Genomic DNA, 26,888 nt, shown 5'->3' with positions numbered 1-26,888 from the left:
CACCAAGGCATTTTCTACTAGGTAAGGGCACCCTATAGGGAACTTGTGAATTTCTACTGGAGCATTTCAAGGGCACCAAGGCAATGACAAGGGGGCATGGAGGCAATCACCTTCAATGCTTCAATGAAGTATCAGGCCAGTATGCGACGTGAATCTTCCATTTTGTTGATCTACCATTACCCTTCACAGGACTCACCTTAAGATCACGGTAAATAACATTACATTCATGCAGGTAGGTTAAAGCAGAGATGATCTCGGCACCGTAGAAGCGCGTCCGATCCTCCGAGAATACTCGCTCTCTTGACAGGTGGAAGAATAGCTCTCCACCGTTGACATATTCCATTACGAAACAGAGTCTGTCTGTAGTTTGGAATGAATACTTCAGTGACTGTAACATAAAACAAGATCAACTATGATTAACATTTTCGCTATATGTGCTGAACTAACAAACACATTTTTGAGTCATCTCTTTTGAAACATTCATGTTTTAGGGGATTTTCCCCCCTTTCTTTGGGCTTCATTGTTTTTGTCTGGTTTTGTTTTTCTTTCAGTGGTTTTAACATACACTTACTTCCTTGTGGGCTGTTGTGGTATTTTTTGTTATCATTGCTCTGATTTGTTATTATTGCTGCGGTCATTTGCATATGGATATTTTTCTTCAGTTGGGAAAGTAAATGCATGATCAGCCGAGATTGAGTAAACTTGAGAGTTTTTTCACATCCATCCATCCAGCTGGTGAAAGATCAAATCTAAATACACTCGCTAACAAGGAGAAGTTACTTCATCGGTTTGATGTGATATGGACACTTTGTGGGGTGCGGGATAAAACCCTCCTACCATTTCCGTAAGCATTCACACAGTCCGGCAAAGTATTGCTTAACAGAAACAGGTTGTCAACCAAAATTACATTCAGTTTATATTGTTGTGCCTGGTGACCCACTCAATATTTGCTAATGAAATTGTGCCCATACCAGAGCAACTCCCATCCAATTCTGTGTGCAAACATATTGTTGTCTTTTTCTGTTCACAATGTGGGCTTGTTTTGGGAGGCTAATTTCCTGACATGATACCACATAATCATCAGCTTTCCGTTGCCAGTTACTTTTTTAATAAAAATGAATGAATGAATAAATGAATGAATGACTAAATAAATAAATAGTACCCAGCAGTCGATTTCACCAAACTCATCCTAACTTAAGATTAATCTTAGGACTGAGGACGAGTTCCAACCCTGCACTGTAGCATGCAGACCTTAAGATTAATCCTAAGTTTGGACGAGTTACTCGCCCTAACTCATATAGGGTTAATCCTAGCGATTTGTGAAATCGGCTGCAGGTCTACTGCCACCCTTAAACTTTTTGAGCTTTGACCATGGAACTTTAGGTGACAGCTTTCCACTGCTTCATTAGCAGTGATGTACAGTAAGAACACAAACATTAATAATAGTTAAACATTAATAATAATTCATATTTTCTTGATAACCTTTCATCTACCATCTGCGGATAAGACGCGCCTCATCTGAATTTTTAGACCCCAAAACGTTTTTTTTTATTTCACTGCGTGAAATAATACCTTTATTGTTAAGCGACTTGGGCATTACATACATGAATGAGGCGTTCAGAAATAAAAAGCAATTAAGATAGCTATTGACTTCAGTGATTTTTAACCAAATGCTGTGCATCTGCGAAGAAAATTACACACACGAAAAAATCTTGACATAGTCCTTGGGTAATGCTCATGTACAAACAAAACATAAACATTTCACAAAAACAAAAAGCTTTTCTTGGACTTGCCCTTTTCTTTCCCTACGACCTTTCGCTAGTGCAAGACGGGGGAAAAAACTGACTTAATAACATAAACCTCCCAGGGTTATGGCTATTAATAGCTTCACCTCAGTCAAGCATTTTCAGAGGGAGGTGTTACAATGTGTACACGGAACGGGAAGTCACCGGGAAGTCACCTGGAAGTCACCGAGGGAAGGTAGAATGAAGCATGAATCAGACTTCCGATCAGCTCACAGCTCTCCGGCGACTGATTTGAATCAGGAAGTACCTTCTCCGATTTTTTTTTCAGTTTGCAACATGGGACACTGTGGAGAGTCCATTCACTCTCGGGAATTATGAGTTGTTCTTTATTACTCTCCCTTTTTCAGGCCTCTATGCACTATTTTTGAAAGGGCAAGGGCACCAAGGCATTTTCTTCTTGGTAAAGGCCACCCAATGAGGAAATTGTAAATTTCTACAGTAGCATTTCAAGGGCACCAAGGCAATTACCCAAGGGGCATGGTGGTAATCAGTATCAGGCCTGCTTTTCTAGATTCAGGAACGTGAACTTCTGACATAGTGGACAGTCGTTCCTGAACCAGATTAAGATTTAGAATCTCTAGAGGACAAGCACTTTCAGAGCCTTCCACTAATGACCTTTAATTTAGGGATGTGTCTATACCAAATACACCTAAAAGAGCTTTTTTCATAATTTGTGTTTAATTGGCAGTTTGTCCTTCGAAAAAGCATTGTTTTGTTTCAGGACTTTGAGGGTTTCTAAAAGAAAAAGACAGACAGTGTTGTTATTAACGCTTGGAAGTCTTTTGTTTTAAGTTCGGGGCAAAACTTCTTGATCTAAAGTATGAATTCTAATTGTTTGGTTTTCTGACCAACTTCCAGTTTTTGAGAGTTTTGAGGAAATAAATAAATCTTTCATCTGGTCCTTAGTGTTAGAAGATCTACACTTTTAGTTTATAATTTACGTGGAGTCAGTTTGAAGACATAAAATCTCTCTCCTAAAAAGAAGATCCAATTACAATTTCTTTTTTAACTCTGAGCAAAAGCTCATCTTCCAGATGAATGTTGACATACAGTAAATACATAGGAGATGAAGTTTACTACCAAAATCTCTCTCCTTTAAAAAAGAGATCCCTTCAGAATTGATTTGTGAAATCTCATCCATGCAAAAGCTCACATGAATGTGGATGTACGATAAATACATACATATAGGAGATTTTTTTACTTTCACCCCAACCCACTTCAGTCTTTTAGCTATATCTCCCAATCTATGGTGACTCAACATCGGACTTGGATTGGTTTGACACTGCACTAATGACAAGCAGTTGCTATTGCGGATCTACAGGTCCATATCCTACACATTGTGGAGGGTTTAGGTCGGTGGGTTTGAAATCATGAAATACTAACTTTGAAGTGAAACTGACTTGCGCATAATGCTTGGGCCCTCTCTTTTGTTTTGCATAGTGGTGATATTAGTGCAGCTGCTAAGGTAACAACTGATCAATGTCATTAGTATGGAGACGACTGAACGGTGTCAAAATTGCTTTGCTTTGAATTTCTGGATATGTGATCACAATTGATACATTATCTAAACATTAACTGCTGTTTGCAACCCTGTCAGCCATTGAAAGTAATAGCACTGATTTGACAGCCACAAAGATATAATGACGGGTGAGAACAAATGAAGCCGCATCTAAGTATTTTGAGAGAACAATGGAAGACTGGTAAAGCAGTGCTTTTTCTGGAGCCATTATGTCAACCAAATTAAGGATCCTACAAGCTTTACTCTAAACCTCACATTTCCTTGTTCACTTCTTGGAAGAAAAAAAAATTATTTTGAAACTTCTGATTCCGGCTTTAAAATTACCACTAAACGCTTCACTGCAAAAGGAATACATTCGTTTTATTTCCTTTAAGTTCCACGACCTTGTCCTTAATTGTTCACAGTCTGTACATTGTGTCTTGTCATCCTGTAAACGCTATTCCCCTTGCACTCCCCGACACCGTGACTTACCGTCAAGAACGGGTGACAGGTCCTCTGTAAGACATGGCTCTCTGTAAGTGTGTGGGCTACCTCATCCTGAGAGACAGAGAAGAGGTCCGAAGGAAAACGATAAAAGAAAGAAAAAAAATATATGAGAAAAACAGGAAAGGATGACTAGCATGAGGTTAATTGGGAGGTATGGTATCACACGTTCCAGACTTGTGGAGTTTTTGGGGGTGAGGGGGGATGCACCTTCTTCCTACTCTAGAGTGAGTCATGCTAAGGCTTTCTCCGATAAGATCTTTAAGGGGGTCGGGGCAGTCCATCTGGGCTAATGTTAGAACAGATGGTACACCCCTTGCTGGTATCATTGGGGTTTCAAAGACTGATATATTTTGTTAAGTTGGATTTTTGAGAGAATATTTACTCTCTCCACCAACTCCCCCCACCCCCTCTAGTTTCAATCAACAGGCACCAAACAAACAAATAACCTTTGAAAATGCCATCCATTTCATTGGGCGTATTTTGGGTGAAACCACAAAGGAAATCTTCTACTCGTACATTGTTTGCCCAATTACCCTGTTCTCCTTGTAATGTAACAGATGGTTTCACTTTTGCTTCTCCTGACCTGCACAATTGTTTGTGTTTGTGTTCATGTTTTATCATTTCTTTGAATTCCTCTTTGTGATTGCACCTTCAAGTTTTCAATTTGCTTGTCTTATTCTGTAGACACTAACAATATTTTTGCATTCATATGAACTGGCATTCGAGTTTCTGTGTGTGCATTGGCATTGGGCATGTCAACACACCACGTGTTCAGACACTGTTGCAGATTGCGTATTTATGTACACAGGCAACTGCTTCACAGAGTTCTTGTGATCATGGTTCGGAGGCACCTGTTAAAACCGTAGAGAAGGAGTAAGAATTTGCTTACTTCAAACATAGAGACTTCTCTATGTCAAAACGCACTAAAAATGATGAATGAATAAACTCTTTGGATGGATTTGTGCCAAGACCTGTTACTTCCGCCTACTTGTACCAGCCAAGATTTTGCAAAGATTTATTCCGATTGTCAGGTCTTTCAACCTCTCAGGGATGCTGTCTGTTAGACCACACATAATGGCTTTCCAAATGTCACTGAGAAAACATCTTATATGGGCGTCCAAATGGAATTTCAATGACCAATCAAATTGATAATGGGTAGGAAAATTAGTAGCTTTTTGACTGGAAATAATCCAGCAAGAAGTTTTCATCCCTGAGGGAAATGTCTAATAATTTGTTGAGTTCACTGTACCTTTAAGCTTGGTTCATGCTTCCTGCGAATGCGCAGCTCAACCCCTGCGAATGATTCGCTGTGAATATGTGGTGCAACATTCGTATCGCTTCTCATTCGCAGGAAGTATGAACCGAGCTTCAGTGTTGTTTTGGTCATATACATCGATAACCACAACAACGGATTATTCTAACAAACGATAATAACTTGATTTATATAGCGCCAAAATACAAAAGGACACAAGGCGCTATACTACCCTCTCCCGGTCATTGGAAACCCTTTGTTATTTTCGTATGACACCAGAACTACAATTCAGCAACGATTCAGTTAGAAAAATTACCCCGTCAGTTTCCACTGTTGTTTATTGCTTAATTTGTTTACTACTACGGAACAATTCTATGCACTCTTTCATTGGAATGGACCAATCCATTAAGCTCCACCCCAATGCGTATTGACCAATCACATCGCAACAAAGGTCCAACAAATAAAGTCCGACACGCGTGCGCGTATGCTTAAGTTGTGCAGAAAGGCATTGGAGAGGCTGAAGTGCGTCGTGGGCGGAGCCTAATGGATCGGTGTATTGATGGTGATGTAGATGGAGGGGGTGATGCAACGGGGAGGAGTTAAATGCACTGGACACGTTTGGTATATTGTCAAAGACCAGTATTCTCACTTGATGTATCCCGAAATAATATTCATAAAATAACAACCCTGTGAAAATTTGGACTCAATAGGTCATTGAAGTTGCAAGAGAATAATGAAAGAAAAAACCACCCTTGTTGCAAATTTGTGTGCTTTCATCTGCCGAATACAAGGCTTCAGACCGGATGTCTTTTAATATTTGAGTGAGAAATAACCTCTTTCTCAAAAACTCATTCCTTCAGAGGTAGCCGTTTCTCAAAAAACCAACATCAACATCTCTCCATTGCTGGTTATCAAGTTAGTTTTTATGCCAACACATATTTTGAGTAATTACCAGTAGCGTCCAGTGCCTTTAAGTAAAAAGAGGGGGTAGAGGGTTAGCTAATCAGACATACCTTAGCAACGATGACCTCTTTCTTCAAGATCTTGATGGCATAAAGCTCTCCAGCTGACTTCTCTCTGACCAGCAGAACTTTGCCAAATGTACCTTTACCTAACATCTTCAGGAACTCAAAATCTTGAAGTGTCTGGAAAAGCAACATCAAGTGTATGGTTTTTTTAATGTTTTATCTGAAATAACACCAAACCTTGTCTGCCAAGGAGGTAGGGCTCGAATTTCACAACGGACCGCAGGCCCGAGGCCAGCAGATTTAGTGTCAGGCTAGTAAATTCATGTTAGAAAAATTCAGGTCATCTTGTGTTTGGTGGGTGGATTTCACAAAGGTAGTCCTAACTTAGGACTAGTCCTAGGCAGTGCTAAGAGATAGGACCAGTCTTAAGTTAGGATGAGTTACTGGTCCTAACTTAGGACTAGTCCTATCTCTTAGCATTGTCTAGGACTAGTCCTAAGTTAGGACTACCTTTGTGAAGTCCACCCCAGATCTGTTTGTGTCTGGTGGATTTGTGTTTTTCAACTGAATAATACAATCACAGTGTGTGATATCTTGAACAATAAACAAATTATGATCAAATATTGACTTTCTATGAGTAATGATGCACACTTTAGTATGATAAATAATCTATGTTGTAATGCTTGTTCAAAGAAAAACAGTCCGATGCATGTTGAACCATGGCGGAAGGTTTTTCTCTAATTTTGATTCTAATCTTGTTCAAAACAATTCTGTCCCAGTAAACCTTTTGAGCTCCTAGATTGTGGTTGTGTCAATTTTCCCTTAAATTGGAGCCCTGACAAGGTAGTGGACAGGGAAGGTATAGTACACCGGTCATGCAGTTAAAGTGTCTAACGAACACCATATAAGGTGTTGTGACTTGTGACAACCCATGCAATAAAACAGGCAGTTCCTAATAAAACTCAAAACTGGGTTTATTTGCTCATCAAAAAGATAGAATAGGACCTTTCATATAACACAGCCTAATTAAGGCAATACGGTGAGTGGTTCTCAACAAACATTGTTGACCCAATTCACCTGGCATCATTACCACAATATTCGTGGTAGCGACACTTAGGGAAGCAATATCAATGTGTGTTTTATACCGTATATTGAGAATTTTAGGTGGCGCAGCATTTGCACGCTTACATGCTGACTTCCAACAGAGCGAGTAAGGAACAATTTCAATATGTGATGTGCCATTTTGAAGAATGGTGGACACAGCACTATGGCACTATAATGTTGGGTTAATTTGTTTGCAGAAACTCAAACCATACAGTGCACTAATATAGCATCCTCCATACTTCAAAAAGGCTAATTGATATCATGGCTGATGTTTCCAGTGCCTCCACTTTTAAAACAATTTCACTATTTTCCAGAACTGACTGTTTTGGGGCATCACAATTGATATTTGATCTGAAATAACACCGACCCAATTTGGAAAGTACAATAGGAGAAGGGGTTGGGAGAGGGGTATACAACAATCATGCAATTTACGATTTGATTCCCGGTAACCCTTAAAGGGTCTATGTACTTTATGTAGGAAAAAACACAATGTCCACAGATTTAAATTAAATTTACACAGTTTGAAGATAATGATAGTAGAAAGCTTTCCTGAAAATATTACTTGCTGAGGTGCTGTAGTTTTTTAGAAATGAGTAAAACAATGTCTTGAAAAAAATTTTCGTCTCAGTGATCATAAGATGAAAATTATTTTAGCATGTAAAAGCGTATTTTCATGAGATTGTTTTACTAATTTCTCACAAATTACAGCACCTCAGCAGCTAATATTTTAAGGTACGCTTTTCACTATCATTGTAAGTGAAACGCAAATCTGTGGACATTGTGTTTTGTGTTACAAAAAGTACATAGACCCTTTAAAAAAAAATCACATGCAGCAGGCACAAGACAATGAAGTATCATAATGTGCCTAGCACGTGACATACCATCACCTTCGTATGTCTCTTCTGTAGATTCTTAGAGTCTGTAATGTGTGCGTTCAGCTCCGACTTCTCCTCGCTGGATTTGCTGACTCTTTCCACCACATCCCGTATTGCAGCCATCCACTCATCCCTGGAAACAACAATAACAACAACAAAAACATGAGTCAGACATGAATGAAGATGGTTGAATTTATGTGTATCTGTCTTCGCCCTAAACTTTTAGGCAGTGTCCAAAACAGCTACAGCTAGATCGCGCACATCTGCCTATTCTTCAACACTGGCAGACGCACTGATCTAGACGTAGCTGTAGGCAATGTCGCAGTTTCGGACAAGGCCTTATTGTCTATTGAACGTTCAAACTGTAGGACCACACAGACATTAGTTTCAAAAAAGGATGAATTCAACACATTTTCAATGAAGCCGACAGTGCACACATTATATGAAAGGTATTCACAAGGCAAGCGCATCACTTGCTGTATTTCACTCTTATTTACATCGGTGGAGGGTCCTTGAGGTAAAAATGTGAGAATATTGGCCATGTTCGACATCATGTACTTCTAAGGGGCAGCTGAGGTTATTGCCTCAGTGCCCCTGGTCATTAATTAAAACGCCCTTTCAGGTGATCCAACAAAATTACTTCTCATAAACGAGCGCTGCGTAGTCTTGTAAAATTGCCTTGTTGAACCCTTGAGAAAGGCGATATTTGCCATGTGAGCTAGTGCAATTGGTCAAAGCGCTTAAGCCTTTGCGAAGTTGATATGGAATTGTGGTTGAAAATAGGGGATTGATGGGGGGGGGGAGAGATGGTGGTTAACTTTGAAAAGAATGATAAACGCCTAAGAGGCCGCCTGGGGCAGCTGAATACATCCTCAGAAATTGAAGTAGAGTTAGGTTTAACTCAAAACTGGCCAGGTGCCTTGGAAAATACATGTGATTAAACACGTTAAAAAAAGTCAAATCCTACTAGATTAAAAGCTATCCCTTGATTTTTGTTTAGTAAAGAAAAATTGTGATAAAATACACGCTTGCCTCATGTATTGCTTACCAAGCACTAGGCTACAAAACAACAGAGTAGATTGGAACACCACGATACATTAACACCCTGTTGACAACGGCGCCTACATGCTGTCCAAGCACCAGGTACGGGATAATTTAAAGTAATATGTATACAGTATGCACAACCACTTTTGAGTTACCGCTAAAGGCCTTGAGGCCGAGAGAGCCCTGTCCAATCTATGTAAGGTTGGAAACGGTTTATAACATCTCCACTTAATCAATCAATCAAGTCACTCTTATTCAATGCAATTACGGGGAAAGTCACACTTATTTGTCATCGTAACGATATGCGATGAATAAAAATTCAAATTCAATCTGAGGCTCTCTACTGAAACACAAATTGACAGTTATGAAAAATTAAGAATAAAAATGTAGTGGAGGAATGACGCCCTGTTACAAAATAACCTTCTCAGTATCCACTATGGAATGTACGCTACTTGGTGAAAAGTACAGCACAACATGCGTATGGATTCCTGGAACAGATTTGTCAAAACACACCAGCTTTCAGGGGGGGAAAGGACAAGTTGTTTCTAACTCATGTACAAGCTTGTGAATTGAGCTGAAACATGCAAATTGCATGTTGATACGTTCCCATTGTGGCAATTATGAAACTAACAATAATACTTATAGTATTTTTAAAAATTCAAAATAATCATAAAGATAAAACCATGTAGAATGTTCCAGATTGCACCGTAGGGCTCTGAAGACCAAAGGACCTCCGAGGACCTTGTTTCAATTCAGCGTGCCTGTAGCCAAACTTCCAACAATTGGGTTCGGAATTTCCTGAGAAAATCCTGGGAAAAATCCTGTTGTTTCAATAAAAGTAAAACTCACTCTTTCATTCACGCTTTCCGTCTATAAACAACTGGGAATTCCCAGATTGAGTAAAACAAATGTTGTGTTTCTCCTATGAAAATAGGGAAGTATAATAATCCAATTTATAACAACCATTACAAATGTTCTGCCTTTTCATTGGTTTAGAGCACGTAATATGACATGTCTTAACTTTACTAGAAACATCGGCCGTGTGATAGTGCATCGTTTGCGGTGTGATAGTCACACGGCGTGCAGTACCCAGACGTCTTTTTACCCACCTCAGTCGTGCATCTGTGTATTTGAAACGCGCGTACGAATGTTATGTGTACGAGGATGATAAATAGTCTGTTGGGGTGTTATAAAACAAAAATTGACTGCTTTTACTCGTGCTATGGTTAAAACTCTGACTCCCTCGGTGATCCCCGGACCGTTCCATTTTCCCTCTGCATAGAACTCTCCGGGGTAGTTTTAACCATACATTGTAGCACTGGAAGCAGTCAATACTTGTATACTACATAGCGAATGAACCCAAGATGCCAGGGGGGGGGGTGGCCAGTGATCTGATACTTCAATATTTAAATGTACATGGTGTGTGACTTTTACACGCTTTAACAAATCTCAGTAAAAGGTGAAATCTCTTGTACAAAGACAGTGATGAGGAATATTTCAATCTTCTAACCATATTTGTAATATAGATTTATTTGGCTGCTGTGTGGGGTTACAACCAACACACAGCAACACAAACATCGGTCTGCCAAAAAAAAAAAAAAAATGATACTGAATAAGAAATTGCAAAAACATGTTTAAAGAGAAACAAGACCCTAACAAATAAACAGTTTTGCATTCATCTTCCTTGAAATTTATTAGTGAGGCCAAAAAGCTATTGCCAAAATACAACCATCAATCATACTATGTTTTATACTAATGTGAATCTGTCCTGACCCTGTTGTCTCATCCATTGTTTCATTTTCACAAACGGTCTAAGGATCCAAATTATTCCCCTTTGAGATAATTGACAAATTAATGGACTCTCACGAGAACTGGAATGATCTGCGTGGCCAGCGAAAAAATTAGTAATAAACGGAATCATAAATTAGTTTTTAATTAAAATTAACATTTATACCCACAGTTTGTTTACCTCCTGTTTCACAGTATTACAGAAGCACATGCAATGACATGTACATAAATTTACATAATACAAATATAAAAAAAAAAAATTAAAAAAAAGGCTAATTCAATGAAAAGTTAATCATACACACAAGCCCTGTTCTACCTTCCCCTTCAGAAAAAATAAAAACAAGTGAGTTCTAATTAATAATGAAGAAGCTACTCATGTATTCATTGAAAGCAACAACAGCATGAATTACAAAACGCTGTAACGCTCGACCCTACTCGCCATGCAACAACGATGACTACGGGTTGAGATCAACAACAACCGACCAGGACCTGACATCCTCTAACCCAGTCACTCTGCTCCCAGGCACCCCAGAATTATAGGGTGGTTGTTTACATCCAATGACTACAACTTGTTTTTTTCAGGAGTGCAGGAAGCTGGGATTTCCTTTTGCCGTATCATGGCTGGCTAATCAATTTTGCCCAATACATCGTCCCATGTGCATTGCTACCCGTTTACGCAACACTCCTTGTTGTGAGGTTGCTTATTTTTTGTATGCTTGGTGGCATCTCCAGTACACAACAAAACAATGATGAAATTATAAATTTATTTATTTTAATTATCACGAATTTGGTATCTCACTTTCTCTATGACAGGTATATCAAATTTTGCATGGCAATGCAAGTACTTTGTATACAGTGGTTTGGTATTGTGCGCTTTTAAATTTATTTATAGTTAAATACTATTAAGTTTATTTTTAGTTTTAATTGCGATTAAAATAAAGTGTGAAATTACGTAATGTTCATTCCAGTGGTTGTTTACTGGTGTTTTTCTTTTCTGTATTAAGAATTATAAGTTAATTCATGTGAACGTTAGAAACTTGATCTACAGCACAAGCATCTACATGTACAAATTGTGTCTTATATGACATATATTTACCATAATTTCAAGGTATCTTCTCCTTCCGCACTATCAAGAGAAAATACAAGCAAGCACACACAACCACATCCCCTTATCCCATCAAGTTATTTAGCCCGACTGCTCTTCACCATCAATTTAATAATTTCCAGTTTTGCCATTTCGCCCGCTGGTTTTAAATTTAATCTCTGGCCATGTTTATTTTGTATGCAGTGTGCGTGTACACATACGCGACGCAAACAAAAAATTGGTAACCGATAGTCCAACCTTCAAGTTTTACCCGTATAGATTTACTGTCTTGCGTTTCACGTTTTTTTTATATTAATTTCCATGGTGAAAATATCTTTTGGTACTAATTTCATATTTACTCAAGAGACTAATACATTGATCAGTTTACTTGTGATTGTCTGAACCCTACTGCCTAGGGGGGAAATCGGAGACCACCTCCAAAAATAAAAAATCTCTTGGATGGAGGGGGAATCTCCGGAGCTTGTCTGCTATACAAGATGACAATGACATGTTTATCCAGTCGTCATCCAAATCCATATTTGCCCTCTGTGTTATCTCCTGGCCACGACCCTTCCATAAACTACAGTGTCCTTTAAGAAAAAACTACCTTGTTTACCTCATCACCCAAGGTTATTGCTAAAAAATATGGAGGGGAAAAAAATCCATTAAATTTGTTGTCATGGTAACATCAATGGAAGACAGGCACACACATAAACCCCTGAAATGATGTCTGCCACTACTGGGTTGTTTTCCCGAACAGTTGGGTTTGGTTTCTCCAATCAACGCTTTCTTCGATTCTATTTCTGTAAGGGAGTACTGTATTTGTTTTTATGTGATTTTGTTTGGTATAGTACCCTGCTTCTTACCATACACAAATATCATTCGACCATAGAACGAGTGTGTTTATTTTCATCCCATCAGCATCTATTCAAATGGTTTTGACTCTATAACACACTATTAAAGGGTATATGTACTTTTTCCTAACACAATGTCCACAGATTTACATTAAACTTACATAGTTTGAAGATAATGATAGTAGCAAGGTTCCCTTGAATTTTTACTTACTGAGGTGCTGTAGTTTTTGAGAAATTAGTAAAACAAATAATTTCCGCCTCAGTTTTAGCATGTTAAAACGTATTAACCAGTAATGCTATGTTTATGGTATAATATCATAACTGGTTAAGGTTTTTTTACATGGTAAAATAATTTTTATCTTACTGAGACGAATATTATTTTATGATTTGTTTTTCTCATTCCTCAAAAACTACAAAACATAAGTTAGTAATATTTGAAGGAAGCTTTCCACTATCATTATCTTCAAACCCTGTAAGTTTAATGTAAACATTTTGAAAAAGTCCCCAAATCCTTTAACACATGTGCATACATGTATTGGATATCACCATAACTAACATTACCATTACCAAGATTAAACTTAAGAAATAGTTAAGATAAAACATGGAGAAAATGGATCTTGTTGAGTCACACAAATGAGGTATGTCAATACCCAAAGCAAAACAAAAACAAGCCCTAAAACAAGCTTAAAGGTAGACACCCCAAAAAAAATTTGTTTAATTTCTAACCAAAAGCCTACATGTCCATGTCCATGTTAAAAAGATGATACTGTTAGTAAGCACCTGCAAAATCATGTCGCCTGAAAATGAAATCAATAAGTCCAAAACTTGAATCTCCCAAACTCTCCCAAATTTCTGTAGTGTTCGTTTGTGAATGTCGCCAGGGATGTGCTTGGTATCTGATGTCAACTCGCTAACCGTGCATGGATTAGACATTCCTTATGAAAATGCTGTGACAGTTATCAAATCTTTCTTGAAAATTGTCCCTATGAAGCAGCTTTAGGTTGTCCCTATGAAGCGGCTTTAGGTTGTCCCTATGAAGCGGCTTTAGGTTGTCCCTATGAAGCGGCTTTAGGTTGTCCCTATGAAGCGGCTTTAGGTTGCCCTATGAAGCGGCTTTAGGTTGTCCCTATGAAACGGCTTTAGGTTGTCCCTATGAAGCGGCTTTAGGTTGTCCCTATGAAGCGGCTTTAGGTTGTCCCTATGAAGCGGCTTTAGGTTGTCCCTATGAAGCGGCTTTAGGTTGTCCCTATGAAGCGGCTTTAGGTTGCCCTATGAAGCGGCTTTAGGTTGTCCCTATGAAACGGCTTTAGGTTGTCCCTATGAAGCGGCTTTAGGTTGTCCCTATGAAGCGGCTTTAGGTTGTCCCTATGAAGCGGCTTTAGGTTGCCCTATGAAGCGGCTTTAGGTTGTCCCTATGAAGCGGCTTTAGGTTGTCCCTATGAAGCGGCTTTAGGTTGTCCCTATGAAGCAGCTTTAGGTTGCCCTATGAAGCGGCTTTAGGTTGCCCTATGAAGCGGCTTTAGGTTGTCCCTATGAAGCGGCTTTAGGTTGTCCCTATGAAGCGGCTTTAGGTTGTCCCTATGAAGCAGCTTTAGGTTGCCCTATGAAGCGGCTTTAGGTTGTCCCTATGAAGCGGCTTTAGGTTGTCCCTATGAAGCAACTTTAGGTTGACAAAAACCAATCTATGACCCTACCTTTAAACACCTAAAACAGAAAGAGAAACAATGTTGAGCAACAGCAAAAACAAACCATGGATGGCCTATTGGCAGGAGGTCCATACCACAAAGTGAAAGTCGCACACATGTGCACACAAATGTTTAAAAAAAGATGAGGATTTTATTTTTGTTGGACAAATATTTGCATTTTGTTAATACAAGAAAAAGAGATCAAGGGGGGGGGGGGGAGATACTGGGCTCCTGTTATGAAAGACATGAAGCCCTTTCGTAAGAAGAGTTACAGATAGAAAATTTGTAATAAAATCATAATGCCAAAAGGGGAGGTTGCATGAAAAGTATTCATTTATAATACCTATCATCTCAAACAAATGGTTTAAGTGTAATCCTAGGAGTCACGGTTGTTATTATACATAAACACTCAAAAGAGATTGGAAAGGAATGGGGGAGAAAAACAAATATTACGAAATGGGGGAGGAAAACTCTGGAGAAACAAGATTTTTTTGCAGCAGGCCAAGTTGTTTACTCCAAGAGAGAAAGTGACTGTACATTCACGTGTGTGAAGCCCAGGCTGACAGGCTCAACATCATGTGAGTCATTGACTCTGCTGGTCTTGTTGCTGCCTCCTTCTCTCTCTCTCTCTGCACCAGCCGTAGCAATTATTATAATGACAGCTAAAATAATGTGCATTAATACCCAGAAAATCTAGAGGACGAGATAGTGGCAGACGAGGGTTGTTACTCTGTATGTGTGTGTGTGTGTATAAGTCCCTAACTGGAGTTTGTGTTTTTTTTTTTTTTTCAATGTGTGTATTTGACGTCTATAAACCAGCAACCATATAGAGATTTACAGTTATCCAAAATAACTGTCCTATGTTGATTGGTTGAGAGCATGTCATAATGTTAAGCGTCGTCTTGACAATGTGTTTGCGGTTGAAAAGGCTCAAGCTGCAACTGTAAAAAAAAAAAAAAAATCCCTTAAAGACAACTATCCCTGATCAACGCACAGCTAGCAACAAAAAGGAATATAAAACCCAAGTCGTAATGTACACAGCTGTTTAATATAATACGGACGGACCTAACTGTTAATAATCAGTTGTTTTTCTTGGCAGAAACAGAAAACATGTCGTGTTTGGACACATTTAAGAACCTGTCTTCTTTGACAGTGAGCCAATGTTTTAATGGTTCTGTTGACCGTGAGAGACAGGATTGCTTTGTACTTGATTTGGACAGCAATAAAAAGCCTAATTAGAGCTGTCCATTCAACAATTAGTGGCCTTTTTTTCCGGACGTGTAGGGGTTGGACAGAGATCCAAGTATTGCAGGAATGAAGAATGAATCTTAGAAAAGCAGACCAATATTGGCTCTGAATTTTTTTGTAAACCCGTGTTGCCTCACTCCAAACCAGTGCTTAACCAGTGCTTCATTTTCAAGAGGCATCTTTTTACAATGCTGAGCAGATAAATTAACCTGAAGGCTTACTAAAAGAAATAATGCTTTCCAAAAAATAGATTTCCAGCCAAAATGTTGTGCCATGAGGTTCCATGTTTGTTTAAATCCTTAATAAGCAATATTGTTCAGCCAAAAGTGACATTTTGACATCATGAAGGTTTGACGAAATTGTGTGGGTCTAAAGTGCTCAAGTTGAAGTGATGTTGACAAGATGATGAAATTGTCTTTTGCCAACAAGCAAGCTTCCTCTGCTGCGTTATGTATGTACAATGGTAAATGCACAACTTACATCACATAATCTTCAGAAGTGAAAGTTACAAAATAATCTTCCTCTTTAAAATTTGTATTCAACTATTTCAAATGGTATTCAACCTCCAAGCTTAAATCTTTCAAGCTCCAGGCTTTAGACCAAGCCTAAGTGTTAGTACAAGTCTAAGTTTAGTCCAAGTCCATGCCTATACCAAGTACACCAAGTGTCATCAAAAGCAAAAGTGCAGGCCTGGAATTTCAGCTTGGAGAGGGCATGGAGAGGGCAAGGCCCTTTCCATTTTGTGAAGGGCACTTCCATTGGCAACTCCTTAAAGACACTGGACACTTTTGGTAATTGTCAAAGTTTAGCCTTCATGGTTGGTGTATCTCAACATATGCATAAAATAACGCACCTATAAAAATTTGAGCTCAATCGGACATCGAAGTCGCGAGATAATAATGAAAGAAAAAACATCCATGTCACACGAAGTTGTGTGCTTTCAGATGCTTTATTTCGAGACCTCTAATTCTAAATCTGAGGTCTCGAAATCAAAGTCGTGGAAAATTACTTCTTTCTCGAAAACTACAATACTTCAGAGGAAGCCGTTTCTCACAATGTTTTATACCATCCACCTCTCCCCATTACTCGTTACCAAGAAAGGTTTTATGCTGATAATTATTTTGAGTAATTACCAATAGAGCCAATAGAGCCTTTAAAGTGCAATCGTCTCAATCTCCTACATGTATGCTGCCACCAGCCAAAGGAATCACATGTGTTTTAGGTACAATAACAAGTTGATAGGGTTATGGTTACCCAACCTGAAATCTTTCCTTTATCTTTAGTTATCATTAGATTGTTAGGCGTGTCGTTGTCATTGGCGCTTATGCAAGGCATCTAGGCCATGTGACTACGAGTAACCTGCTTCATGTCCCTTTGCTATATTTGCACTTTATAATTGTATACACAATTGAACTATAGAACGACACATGCTGACAATATTTTTTAAACAATCCACGAGCTCTCCCATAAATTGCAATCATTGGATCCTCTTGTGCAATGATGAAGTTGTTGTTGCAAAGAGAGCTCAGACATATTAAATACACATGTATGCCGTTATTCTGTTGAAACTCGAAGTCTCTACTTTTATTGGATAACTGCTGGCGTTAATTGACCCACACTGTTCACCAAAACATCTTGTGAAAGCCAATAATGAATGGAAACTTCTCTCCTGCATGTAACTAAAGATTACTTTAGGGATTTTGCTTAATGAATTGTCTGCAATGCGGTTTACCCATCACTGCACCCATGGGCCCTGACCCCTCTACCCCTACCAAGTAGCTTCTTGGACTGCAGCTAAAACTGCCTCTCTTTACAACAACCTGATGCACAGTTCATGCAGATAAGCTCCCCCCTGAGCTTTTCCGAAAAACATGTCCTCATTGGATATTTGCCTCGTACATTCACAGCCCCCGTTGGTTCTGACTGACAAAAACATCAATGTTCGCCAGGCATCCGATGTACTACCCCGCAGCATAATGTGTGTGCAACTTCAAGAAGGACGAAACCGCGTGCGACAAAAACAATATTCGCATGATGTGCTTAACGTGTTCCTAGCTGCAATCTACTTTTAGAACGGTTCAATTGGCATAAGTGCTATTGATTGGTCAACCTTGGATAGATCTAGTAAACACTGGATGAAAATCAGCCAATCCATTTTTTTACAGCTCACTGGATGGAGGAAAAGATGTTTTTTTTTCTTTCGAATACAGCTATCTTTGTTTTTCTTCAACACATCCACGTAACCAAGCTACGGTGAAGAAAAGGTTGATTTTTTTGGTATACACAAACAGGAAATCTAGAAAAGATGACTGCACAACAACAAAGATCTAGACGGAACTGATGAACAATAACTTACAAGTCATGTTGTCCACAGTCTTTTCCCTCAATCAGGTATATTTCAAACACAAAATACAAGTGCCAGTGATGACAGTATTTCAATGAGACAGTACACACATTGCATAGCAACTGGATGCTGAGTGAGAACAACAGAATGCAACGTGGTCATTGTGCAGATAGAATGAATTCAATAGCGGACCTGTATGCTTCCTTTTTGAAAGGGCAAGGACGGCAAGACATTTTCTCCTTGGTAACCGTACACCCTCTGATAAGGAAATTGTAATTTTCTACTTGAGTATTTCAAGGGCACCAAGGCCAGGGGACATTGAAGCAATCGCCCTTGTTGCCTCCGTGATGTATCAAGCATGCAATAGGGGGACCTACATCTTTATGATGCAGGGAGGGGGTGGTGGCTCAGGGAGGTAGCTCAGGGGGCTTCAGCCCCCTCAAAGAGGGTCCCCGAAAAAGGAGGACATCAATCATGTGGAAAAAAGAAAGCTGCACACTTGTGTGTGTCTGTATTCCCTTTCACAATAAATAAGGGGCTCAATAAGCCTTAATAAGAGGTACATTTTTAAGTAAAAATTGTTTGTCAACTCCTGATAGTTTTTATGTTTCTGGTCCACATTGCAAGCACTCTTGTTTCCTTAACTACAGGTTTACTTTGGCTTGCAAGCTACAGTGGTTAAGTTCACTTATGAGGCATCCTTGGTTTTATCACCAGAAATGTTGCAACAACAAAATATCACAGCATTTGAATAAAATTATTAACTATGCAAAGCATTCCATCGCTTGAAATCAGTCATATATATCACAGCAATGATGAAGAGCTTCAACCATTTGAATGCAACATCCCTTGTGCAAACACTTAAGAGATTTTTAGCCTAAATGATCAGACTTTTAAATAGCCCTACTTCACATGTATTCTATTGACTGATCTGCAATCATATCATACAAATAATGAATGTTTGTGAGTTCAATTGTGAGAATATTTTTCATTCATTGAAAGATGGCAGCATGTTTCGCTGAAAAATGGGCAAAAGAACATTCCATCTTTCAACTCTTGAAAATATCCTCCTTATTGCACGAATGCAAAACATTTATTATTTCTTTTATATAACATCCATCAAGTACATCTTCAAGTAGGATTTCAAACTTTGCATTTGGAGCAAAAACCCCTCAAAGTTTACAAATGTCGGTTCTGCTATTTCCACTGTAACAAACAAGAGCCTATAAGCTGCTGTGTACCGGTGGTGCATGCGCATAAAGTTGAAGTCTAGCATACTCGTTAAGTACCGCTGTGTATAACAAGTGTGAGCACTTTGGAGGTCTGGCATGCAATAGTGCAAAAAGATAATACAAGAAATGCACACTGTGTATATAACCAATAACGCATGCTCAGTGACGTGCCATCAAACGTTGTGAATAATGAACGCCACGTGACCTCCAATCATCCAATCAAATGACAAGAATTTACTTGGGTGTTTTCTTGAGTCTAATAATGCCACGTCACAACAGGCAATTTTTACCCATAAATAACTAGTTAAGTTAGAGACTTAAAGCCATTGGACCCTTTCGGTACAGAAACAATATAAAGTTCACAGATTTACAAATAACTTACAGGGTTTACAGGAGGTAGTGGTGAAAGACTTCTCTTGAAATATTAGTCCATGAAATACTTTACTTTTTGAGAAAACAGTAAAACAATATCAATTCTCGATAGCGAGAACTACGGATTTATTTTAAACACATGTCATGACACGGCGAAAACGCGCGGATACATGGGTGGGTTTTCCCATTATTTTCTCCCGAATCTGATATGACCGATTGAGCCTAAATTTCCACAGGTTTGTTATTTTATATAGAAGTTGTGATACACGAAGTGTGGGCCTTGGAAAATACTGTTTACCGAAGGGGTCCAAATGCTTTAATAACCAACTGTATTGCATACAAATGGAACACTATGGCAGCATTATCTTCACCTTGCAGTAAATCATGTCAACAGTGAATATTCTCTTTTGAGAATGAACATCACAAAATTTTACTAGAGCAGGATTTGAACAGATGTGGTACCCGCTGCCAAAACATAGGATTCGAACTGCCTCTAGCTACTGGGCAACCTCGGTAGTCTAGTTGGTAAGAGACTGCTCTAGAATTGCAAGGGTCGTGGGTTCGAATCCCACCCGAGTAACATGCCTGTGATATTTTTTCACAGGACTCGGGAAAGTACTGAGTATACAGTGCTAACACACATCGGTGTATGGGTAAAAAAATAAATACAAAAATACAAAAATGATAGGATTTGAACAAGTGACCTCCAGATTAACGTTCCAGAGGTCAGGTTCGAATCCTTTGGAAGTATGCTTCGCCCACTCAGCAGTTCAATTAAATCTACCCATTCAGGTTCCCTGGTGGTTTGTTACTTGAAAATATTGCCTGTGAAGCTTGTTTGTACATCATGGAGCCTTCTGGACCTAATCCCATGTAAATTGCCTTATGCAACATGGCTTTAACAGACAACATGTACATGTAAATGCAGTCACTCCTGTCATTCATAATGCTTCACCTTGCCCCCCCCCCCTCCAACCTCCCTACAAACAGTGTTGTTTGATCCAAAACGGATGCGCATGTTTGTGGGTAACCTTTTGATGCTGTAGGATCACAGTACAGTGTACAAACAATTTGAAGTCCGGTTTACATTTAAGTAAATACCAGACTAAATATACATGTAAGATGTTTGTGTTTGATTAGTTTATAGATCTACCAGATGTGACAAGTATGGTTTGGATGGTAGCTATTGTAGCGAGGGATGGTCCCAAGCTTACATTCACCATAGGCCTTAAACTAGCATGATGTCAGTGGAGTAGAGCGCCCTCGTGTAGGGGTAAACAAAAGTTGCTAGTTAGCCCATCCTGTTTGCAATGCATACAAAGGGCAAGTTCAAGCAACGACACTTTGCCAACCACTAGTCAATGTTACATGTTTACCAATGCATTCAATACATCATTGGTAGCAGGCAACAATCGCCCCATGGTCAACTTAAGTCCCTCCTTGACCAAAGATGTGAGTTTTTTTTATTGTTAAACAAATGTGGGTTCATCTCCAAGTGGTAGTGAAGTTAAACCGAAGCCTAAAGTTTATTTGTTAATGTTTGGAAACTTACAAATTACCCTCTCTCCAGATTTGATTTGTCATTAGTCTCACCTTTCAATAGGCGAGTCCACTTGAAATGTCCTCTCTACGATAGTGGTCCATTGCAGACAGCGTACGTAGAAAACATTTTTGTCTTTGTTTTTAGCCAAGACCTGGCACTCACAATCTGTAAATGATAAAGAAAAAATATCAATGAAGAAAACAAATAATTCAGGGAATATTTTCAGGGAATATTGATGAGGGTTTTTACACCATGTAGCATTAGCCTATAATAATACGTTCCCAGTGATTGGTAAACAACTCTAAATGCAAGCATGATTGTAGTTTGAAGGTGGCACCTGGGCCCAATTTCATAGCGCTGCTTAGCGGTCGATTTTGTGCTTACTTTGTAACTTCTATTTTATAGCGCTGCTAACCGTAAGCACACGAAAAGGCATGCTAACCTTCCGGTGCTTACCGCATGAAAACAAATGACGTCACAATGCAAATCCGCGGTAAACACGCAATATGGCCGCCCAATTTTTCTGCTAACCTGCAAAATACGCTAAGGCTTAAGCAAATTTTTCTGCTACAGTAAGCACGCATATTTGCTTACCGTATGGTAAATTGGGCCCAGGACCCACATTTTTTTTAAACATACTTAATTCCTTTTTTTAATGGGTAGCAAAAGCCACCAGATAAACTGATAAGACTACACAAATACCCTAATTTAAAAAAACATTATTAACACAAAAAAAACAAAGTGAGCAACGAATCCTCATACACAATACACATCTTCAGCTGCTGTTATGGGTAGTAGACTTGAAAGCACATAAACACTGCTTCGTGACCAGTTTCAGTTCCGTCCTATTATTATGAAATGTCATAATACATTTGATAACGATTTTTGTACACTCCATATTATTGTGTTGTGAGTTTTGTTCTCTACCACAAAACAATGAAAAGATATAATGAATAGGATCGTAAGCATCATGTAGTTGGTTACTAGACTGAAATAGTTGTACATGTAGTTACATATTCTCAACAGACAGTGCATGTCTGTGCCCCTCCAACATTGTTGAGCATAAGACCATTATTGTGCTGCTACCATCTTGGTATTGCTCCTTGTATCCACTACACGGTAAAGAATGCTTACATTTATAGTTCAAAAAGGAACCAGACTATTTCTCCCTCCAGCCTCGGTCTGGTTACATTGGATTGGAGAAAATCAAGATGATAAAATTCCATAACCATTATAGGAAACCAATTGTGCACTTTTCCTGTGCGAAAATGCACAAGGCCTGGAGCTCAACAACAGTTGTTTACCAAAAAGCATGGTGTGAAATTTCTGTACTAAAAAAGTCGAGTCCAATTATAACAACTCTGACCTGTCATAAACAGTAGGTGCTCATTAATCAATACTTTTTGTTTTAATGGTTACAAATTGATGGAAATTTACAGCCCTGGATTAGTTTCATTCTGATGGTACGAGTCTTCAACCTAGCCAGCAGTAAAGTACGTATGTTCTAGTTCTGTCAACAATGTCAACGGCAATGTTATTGCACTAAGGTCTCAGACATGTTTGATACAGGCATCAACAGAACCATTCATCATCACTGACAGCAGCCCAGTTTAGTCAGGCAACAAAATACTCTTGTGTGAAACCTTTGCTGGCGAGAGGGGCTGTTTATATATTATGGTGTCATGACCAGATCTCGGAGTCTGCCGTTTACGTTGACTTCTATTTTCAGCCGACTTGGTCGGTTGAAAAGCAATTTTTCTTTCCACTGACTTATTGGTTTACACACAGTAAAATAAAAGTATATTATTATTTACAAGAACCTCATTACTCATGTACATTGTACAGTCAATTATACTATTTATGATTAACGACACACAAATTGGTTATCCCTTTTTTATGCTGTCATAATCAACAAAACTGCCTTGTTGCACAACAGGCAGCATTAACGTGTCGATGTACCCCATTTTTCTTTTATATGTGCCACCCCCCCCCCCCCCACTCATATTCGCAATCCATCCAAACAAAAATAACTAATGGTTCCAGGCAGTTCCAACAAACATAACATTCAGTAACATTTATTTCAATGCTGCAATTTCATTAAAAAAAAAAAAAAAAAACACACAATAAGTTGAAATTACCCAAGTAACACAGTAACATAAGATAATAAATATATTTGGTGCACAATGAATCAATAATAATCGGCAGAATGACAACATTTAGGAGTAAGGTGAAGCAGAACACTTTTGTACCATAACCTATGGACAAACAAACATAAAACCACGGAACCGTGACAGGACAAAGGACAAAGGACAAAGGAAGCGGACAAGACAATGAGACAAGGCCAACACAACTTACAAGTTACACCTTTTGAGACTATGAATAAGAGTCAAGGAACTGAGCTCTTAGGTTTTTAACAAACATAGATAAAGACAGTGAAGATTTAAGAGAATCATTTAACCAAAGAAATGTGTAAAAAAATACTTATTCTAGCACTGCAATCATCACTTCACTCACTGATTGCATCATAACAGATCCTCCATGGCTGGGGAATGAAATTAATACCACAGACAGAAAAAAAAACAGTCACAAAATAACTGTTTAAAGGCACCAGACAGTATTGGTAATTACTCTGCAAAATCTTTAGCAATAAAGCTTACTTGGTAACGAGCAATGGAGAGCTGTTGATGGTATAAAACATTGTGAGAAACAGCTACCTCTAAAGTGATGTAGTTTTTGAAAAAGAGGTAATTTCTCACCCAAATAATCAAAGACTTCAGGCCTGAAGCCTTTTTTTAGACGGATGAAAGCACACAAATTTGTGTAACTCCAAGGGTGTTCTTTCTTTCATTATTCTCTTGCAACTTGGACGACCAATTGAGCCCAAATTTTCACAGAGCTGTTATCTTATGTATAAATGTTGGGACACACCAAGTGAGAATACTGGTCTTTGAGAATTACCAAGGTGTCCAGTGTCTTTAACCTACAGGGGAATGAAAAACAACTTCATATACAGTAGGCCTACGCACATGGTACACAAACAGTGCTTAATGTGTCTGGGAACAGTCTTAGTCTACAGAGATCGATACATGTATGTTTTTGCTGGTCTTGGTCTAGCTGTCAGGTCTTGAAACTCGAACTTGTTATGAAACAAGAACTGAAAACTAGATACTACATTACAGATCATTCCACAAGAATTGTATAGAGATTTGTTTTTCATAAAATAAAATAAAATGTGCGTGGCACACCTTACCATTATGATTGGCCTGTTTTGTTACATTAGGTAATTTACACATAAAGGTCAAGGGGTGTCCGTCTGGGTCTTTGCATTGGACGCAGAGGCATGCAGGGGGGTGGGGGGGGGGGGCAGGTCCCACCCTCGAATGTCAACATATTTGGTTGTCAAGTTATTTACGCAAAGAATTCAATAGGCTCATGGTAAAAACAGTTAACATCTAAACTTGCATGTCACAAGAAAATATTACCAATTTAAAATATAATTAACCAGGCCTGTGTGCTTCGTTTTAGAAAGGGCAAGGGCACCGAGGCATTTTCTCCTTGTAATAAGGGCACCCTATTATAGAGCTCCTTTAGAAGAAAATATTGCTAAAAGACTGTGGACACTATTGGTGATTGTCAAAGACCAGTCTTCTCACATGGTGTATCTCAACATATACATAAAATAACAAACCTGTGAAAATTTGAGCTCAATCGGTGGTCGAAGTTGCGAGATAATAATGAAAGAAAAAAAAACCCTTGTCACACGAATTTGTGTGCTTTTAGATGGTTGATTTCGAGACCTCAAATTCTAAACTTGAGGTCTCGAAATCAAATTCGTGGAAAAATACTTCTTTCTCGAAAACTATGTCACTTCAGAGGGAGCCGTTTCTCACAATGTTTTATACTATCACCCTCTCCCCATTACTCAGTACCAAGTTAAGTTTTATGCTAATAATTATTTTGAGTAATTACCAATAGTGTCCACTGCCTTTAACATTAGTCTGCTAAGCAGAAATGAGCAGGATACCTGTGACAAATTGTACATGTGACATGGTAGTTTGGCTGGTTGCCTTATTTTAGCACAGTTTTATTTTGCTTGGCTTATTTTTGTGCTTAGCAGCTCTATAAAATTGGGTCCAGGTGGTACCTTCAAACAACAATGATGCCTGCATTTAGAGTTGTTTACCGTATCACTGGTAACGTATTATCATAGGCTAACGCTACGTGGTGTAAAAACCATCATCAATATTCCCTTGTCTGTGGGGCAGAAACCAGCTGAAGTGAAAGCTGGCGCAATAAATAACCTGACCAACTGGTGCCCTCTTAAATCTTTCTGAATCATCCAAGAAACATGGCCACTATGTCAGCAAAACAAACTGATTATGCCGGGTTGGAAGACTGTGAAAGAAAAAAAACACTGAATGGAATAAACATTTGCCAATGAAAAATTATAATTTTGTTCATTGTTGAAAATAACTTTCAGTTTCACACTTGAAATTGTTTTGTTTTATGAATGAATTTGTAAGTAATTGTTGTGTATAAAACAGCAAGATATGCACATATGTTATTTCACAGGCAAGTTGATGTTTCAAATGGTGTTTACTTGTTGTTATGGTTACTTTTCCAAAACAGAAGGTTTTTTTAAAGTTGTTTCGTTACATACGAAGTAGACGACACATTACATGTATGTATTGGAAGGCCTGAAGCTAAAACAGAAACTAAAATCCTGAGCAAAAATTACTGGGATAACCCCCTCCCCATTCCCCATGGTCCTATTTCTCCTAGAGCAAAACTCTTGAGTTTGTATTTTACAAAGTCTTCTCAATATGATAATAAACCTTATTTTTACGCTCAAGAAATGCAAAAGCAACCAAAGGAACAAAATAGACTACAAACCTGTAGATTTGTACTCTATTTTGTTTTTACAAACAATAACAATGCAACAAACAATAATACAAATAAGTATAACTTTAGAATAGAAGTGGGTTTTTAAATGGGATTTGGAAGAGTTTAGGGTATTGACTGTTCCAGCTTTTTGGCATTTCTCAATAGCTTCGATGGGCAAGGGCACCAAGGCATTTTCTCCTTTGTAAGGGGCACCCTACATGTATGAGAAAATTGTACACTTCTAGAGCATTTCAAGGGCACCAAGGACAAGGCAATGACCAGGGGGCACCGAGGCAATGGCCTTTATTTCTTCCCTGAAGTATCAGCCCTGGTACATTTATCTGTACGCAGGTGTCGACTGATATCGTTCTGGTGTACAGACAGTTTTGTCAACGACTGAAGCTACGTTACTGGCGAGACATTCCACTGCTGACTCTACAGTCCACACCACAAACGGTAAACAGTTCAGACAACCCACATTCCGAGGCAATACTAACACACAAGAGTAAATTATTAACAAGCCCTACCCGCTAAACAACCCCTGGTAAATTGTCTCAGTACAAAAGTGCACTCTGCTAAAATGTAAGTCATTTGTTAATATAACTGTTGATGAGATTTCTATCAAGTCATGCAACTCATCATGGAGTATTTTCATGGTCAAATTGAGGCCGATTGACCAATCACTTTAAATCGGTCAATACTAAATACTTCTGCGTGGCACGAGCAGTCTTCAGAAGCCAGTTCATATGAGATCACCGTGGCCAAAGGGGCAGGAACTGGAGTGTCTTGTGGGTTGTGGAA

At 38.7% G+C, this 26,888-nt stretch overlaps 1 protein-coding gene across 3 annotated transcripts in view; it reads right to left on the bottom strand.

Moving 5' to 3' along the window:
* The window catches only part of LOC139936625 (RAC-gamma serine/threonine-protein kinase-like), a 56,826-nt gene that overhangs the window by 13,301 nt on the left and 16,637 nt on the right, over positions 1–26,888 (bottom strand). For 2 of the 3 annotated variants that reach the window (XM_071931486.1, XM_071931479.1), the window contains exons 4-8: positions 21,254–21,368; positions 8,016–8,142; positions 6,076–6,207; positions 3,796–3,861; positions 197–388 (exon numbers count right to left, since the gene is read on the bottom strand). In XM_071931486.1, coding sequence (XP_071787587.1) covers positions 197–388; positions 3,796–3,861; positions 6,076–6,207; positions 8,016–8,142; positions 21,254–21,368 — 632 coding nt within the window. The remainder of the gene's footprint in view (positions 1–196; positions 389–3,795; positions 3,862–6,075; positions 6,208–8,015; positions 8,143–21,253; positions 21,369–26,888) is intronic. The other variant, XM_071931493.1, reaches the window with a different exon arrangement.

This window comes from Asterias amurensis, chromosome 1, assembly GCF_032118995.1.
Source record: "Asterias amurensis chromosome 1, ASM3211899v1".
Lineage (NCBI taxonomy): Eukaryota > Metazoa > Echinodermata > Asteroidea > Forcipulatida > Asteriidae > Asterias > Asterias amurensis.
Note: the sequence above shows the minus strand (reverse complement) of the source record. Positions and strands in the feature narration are given on the sequence as shown.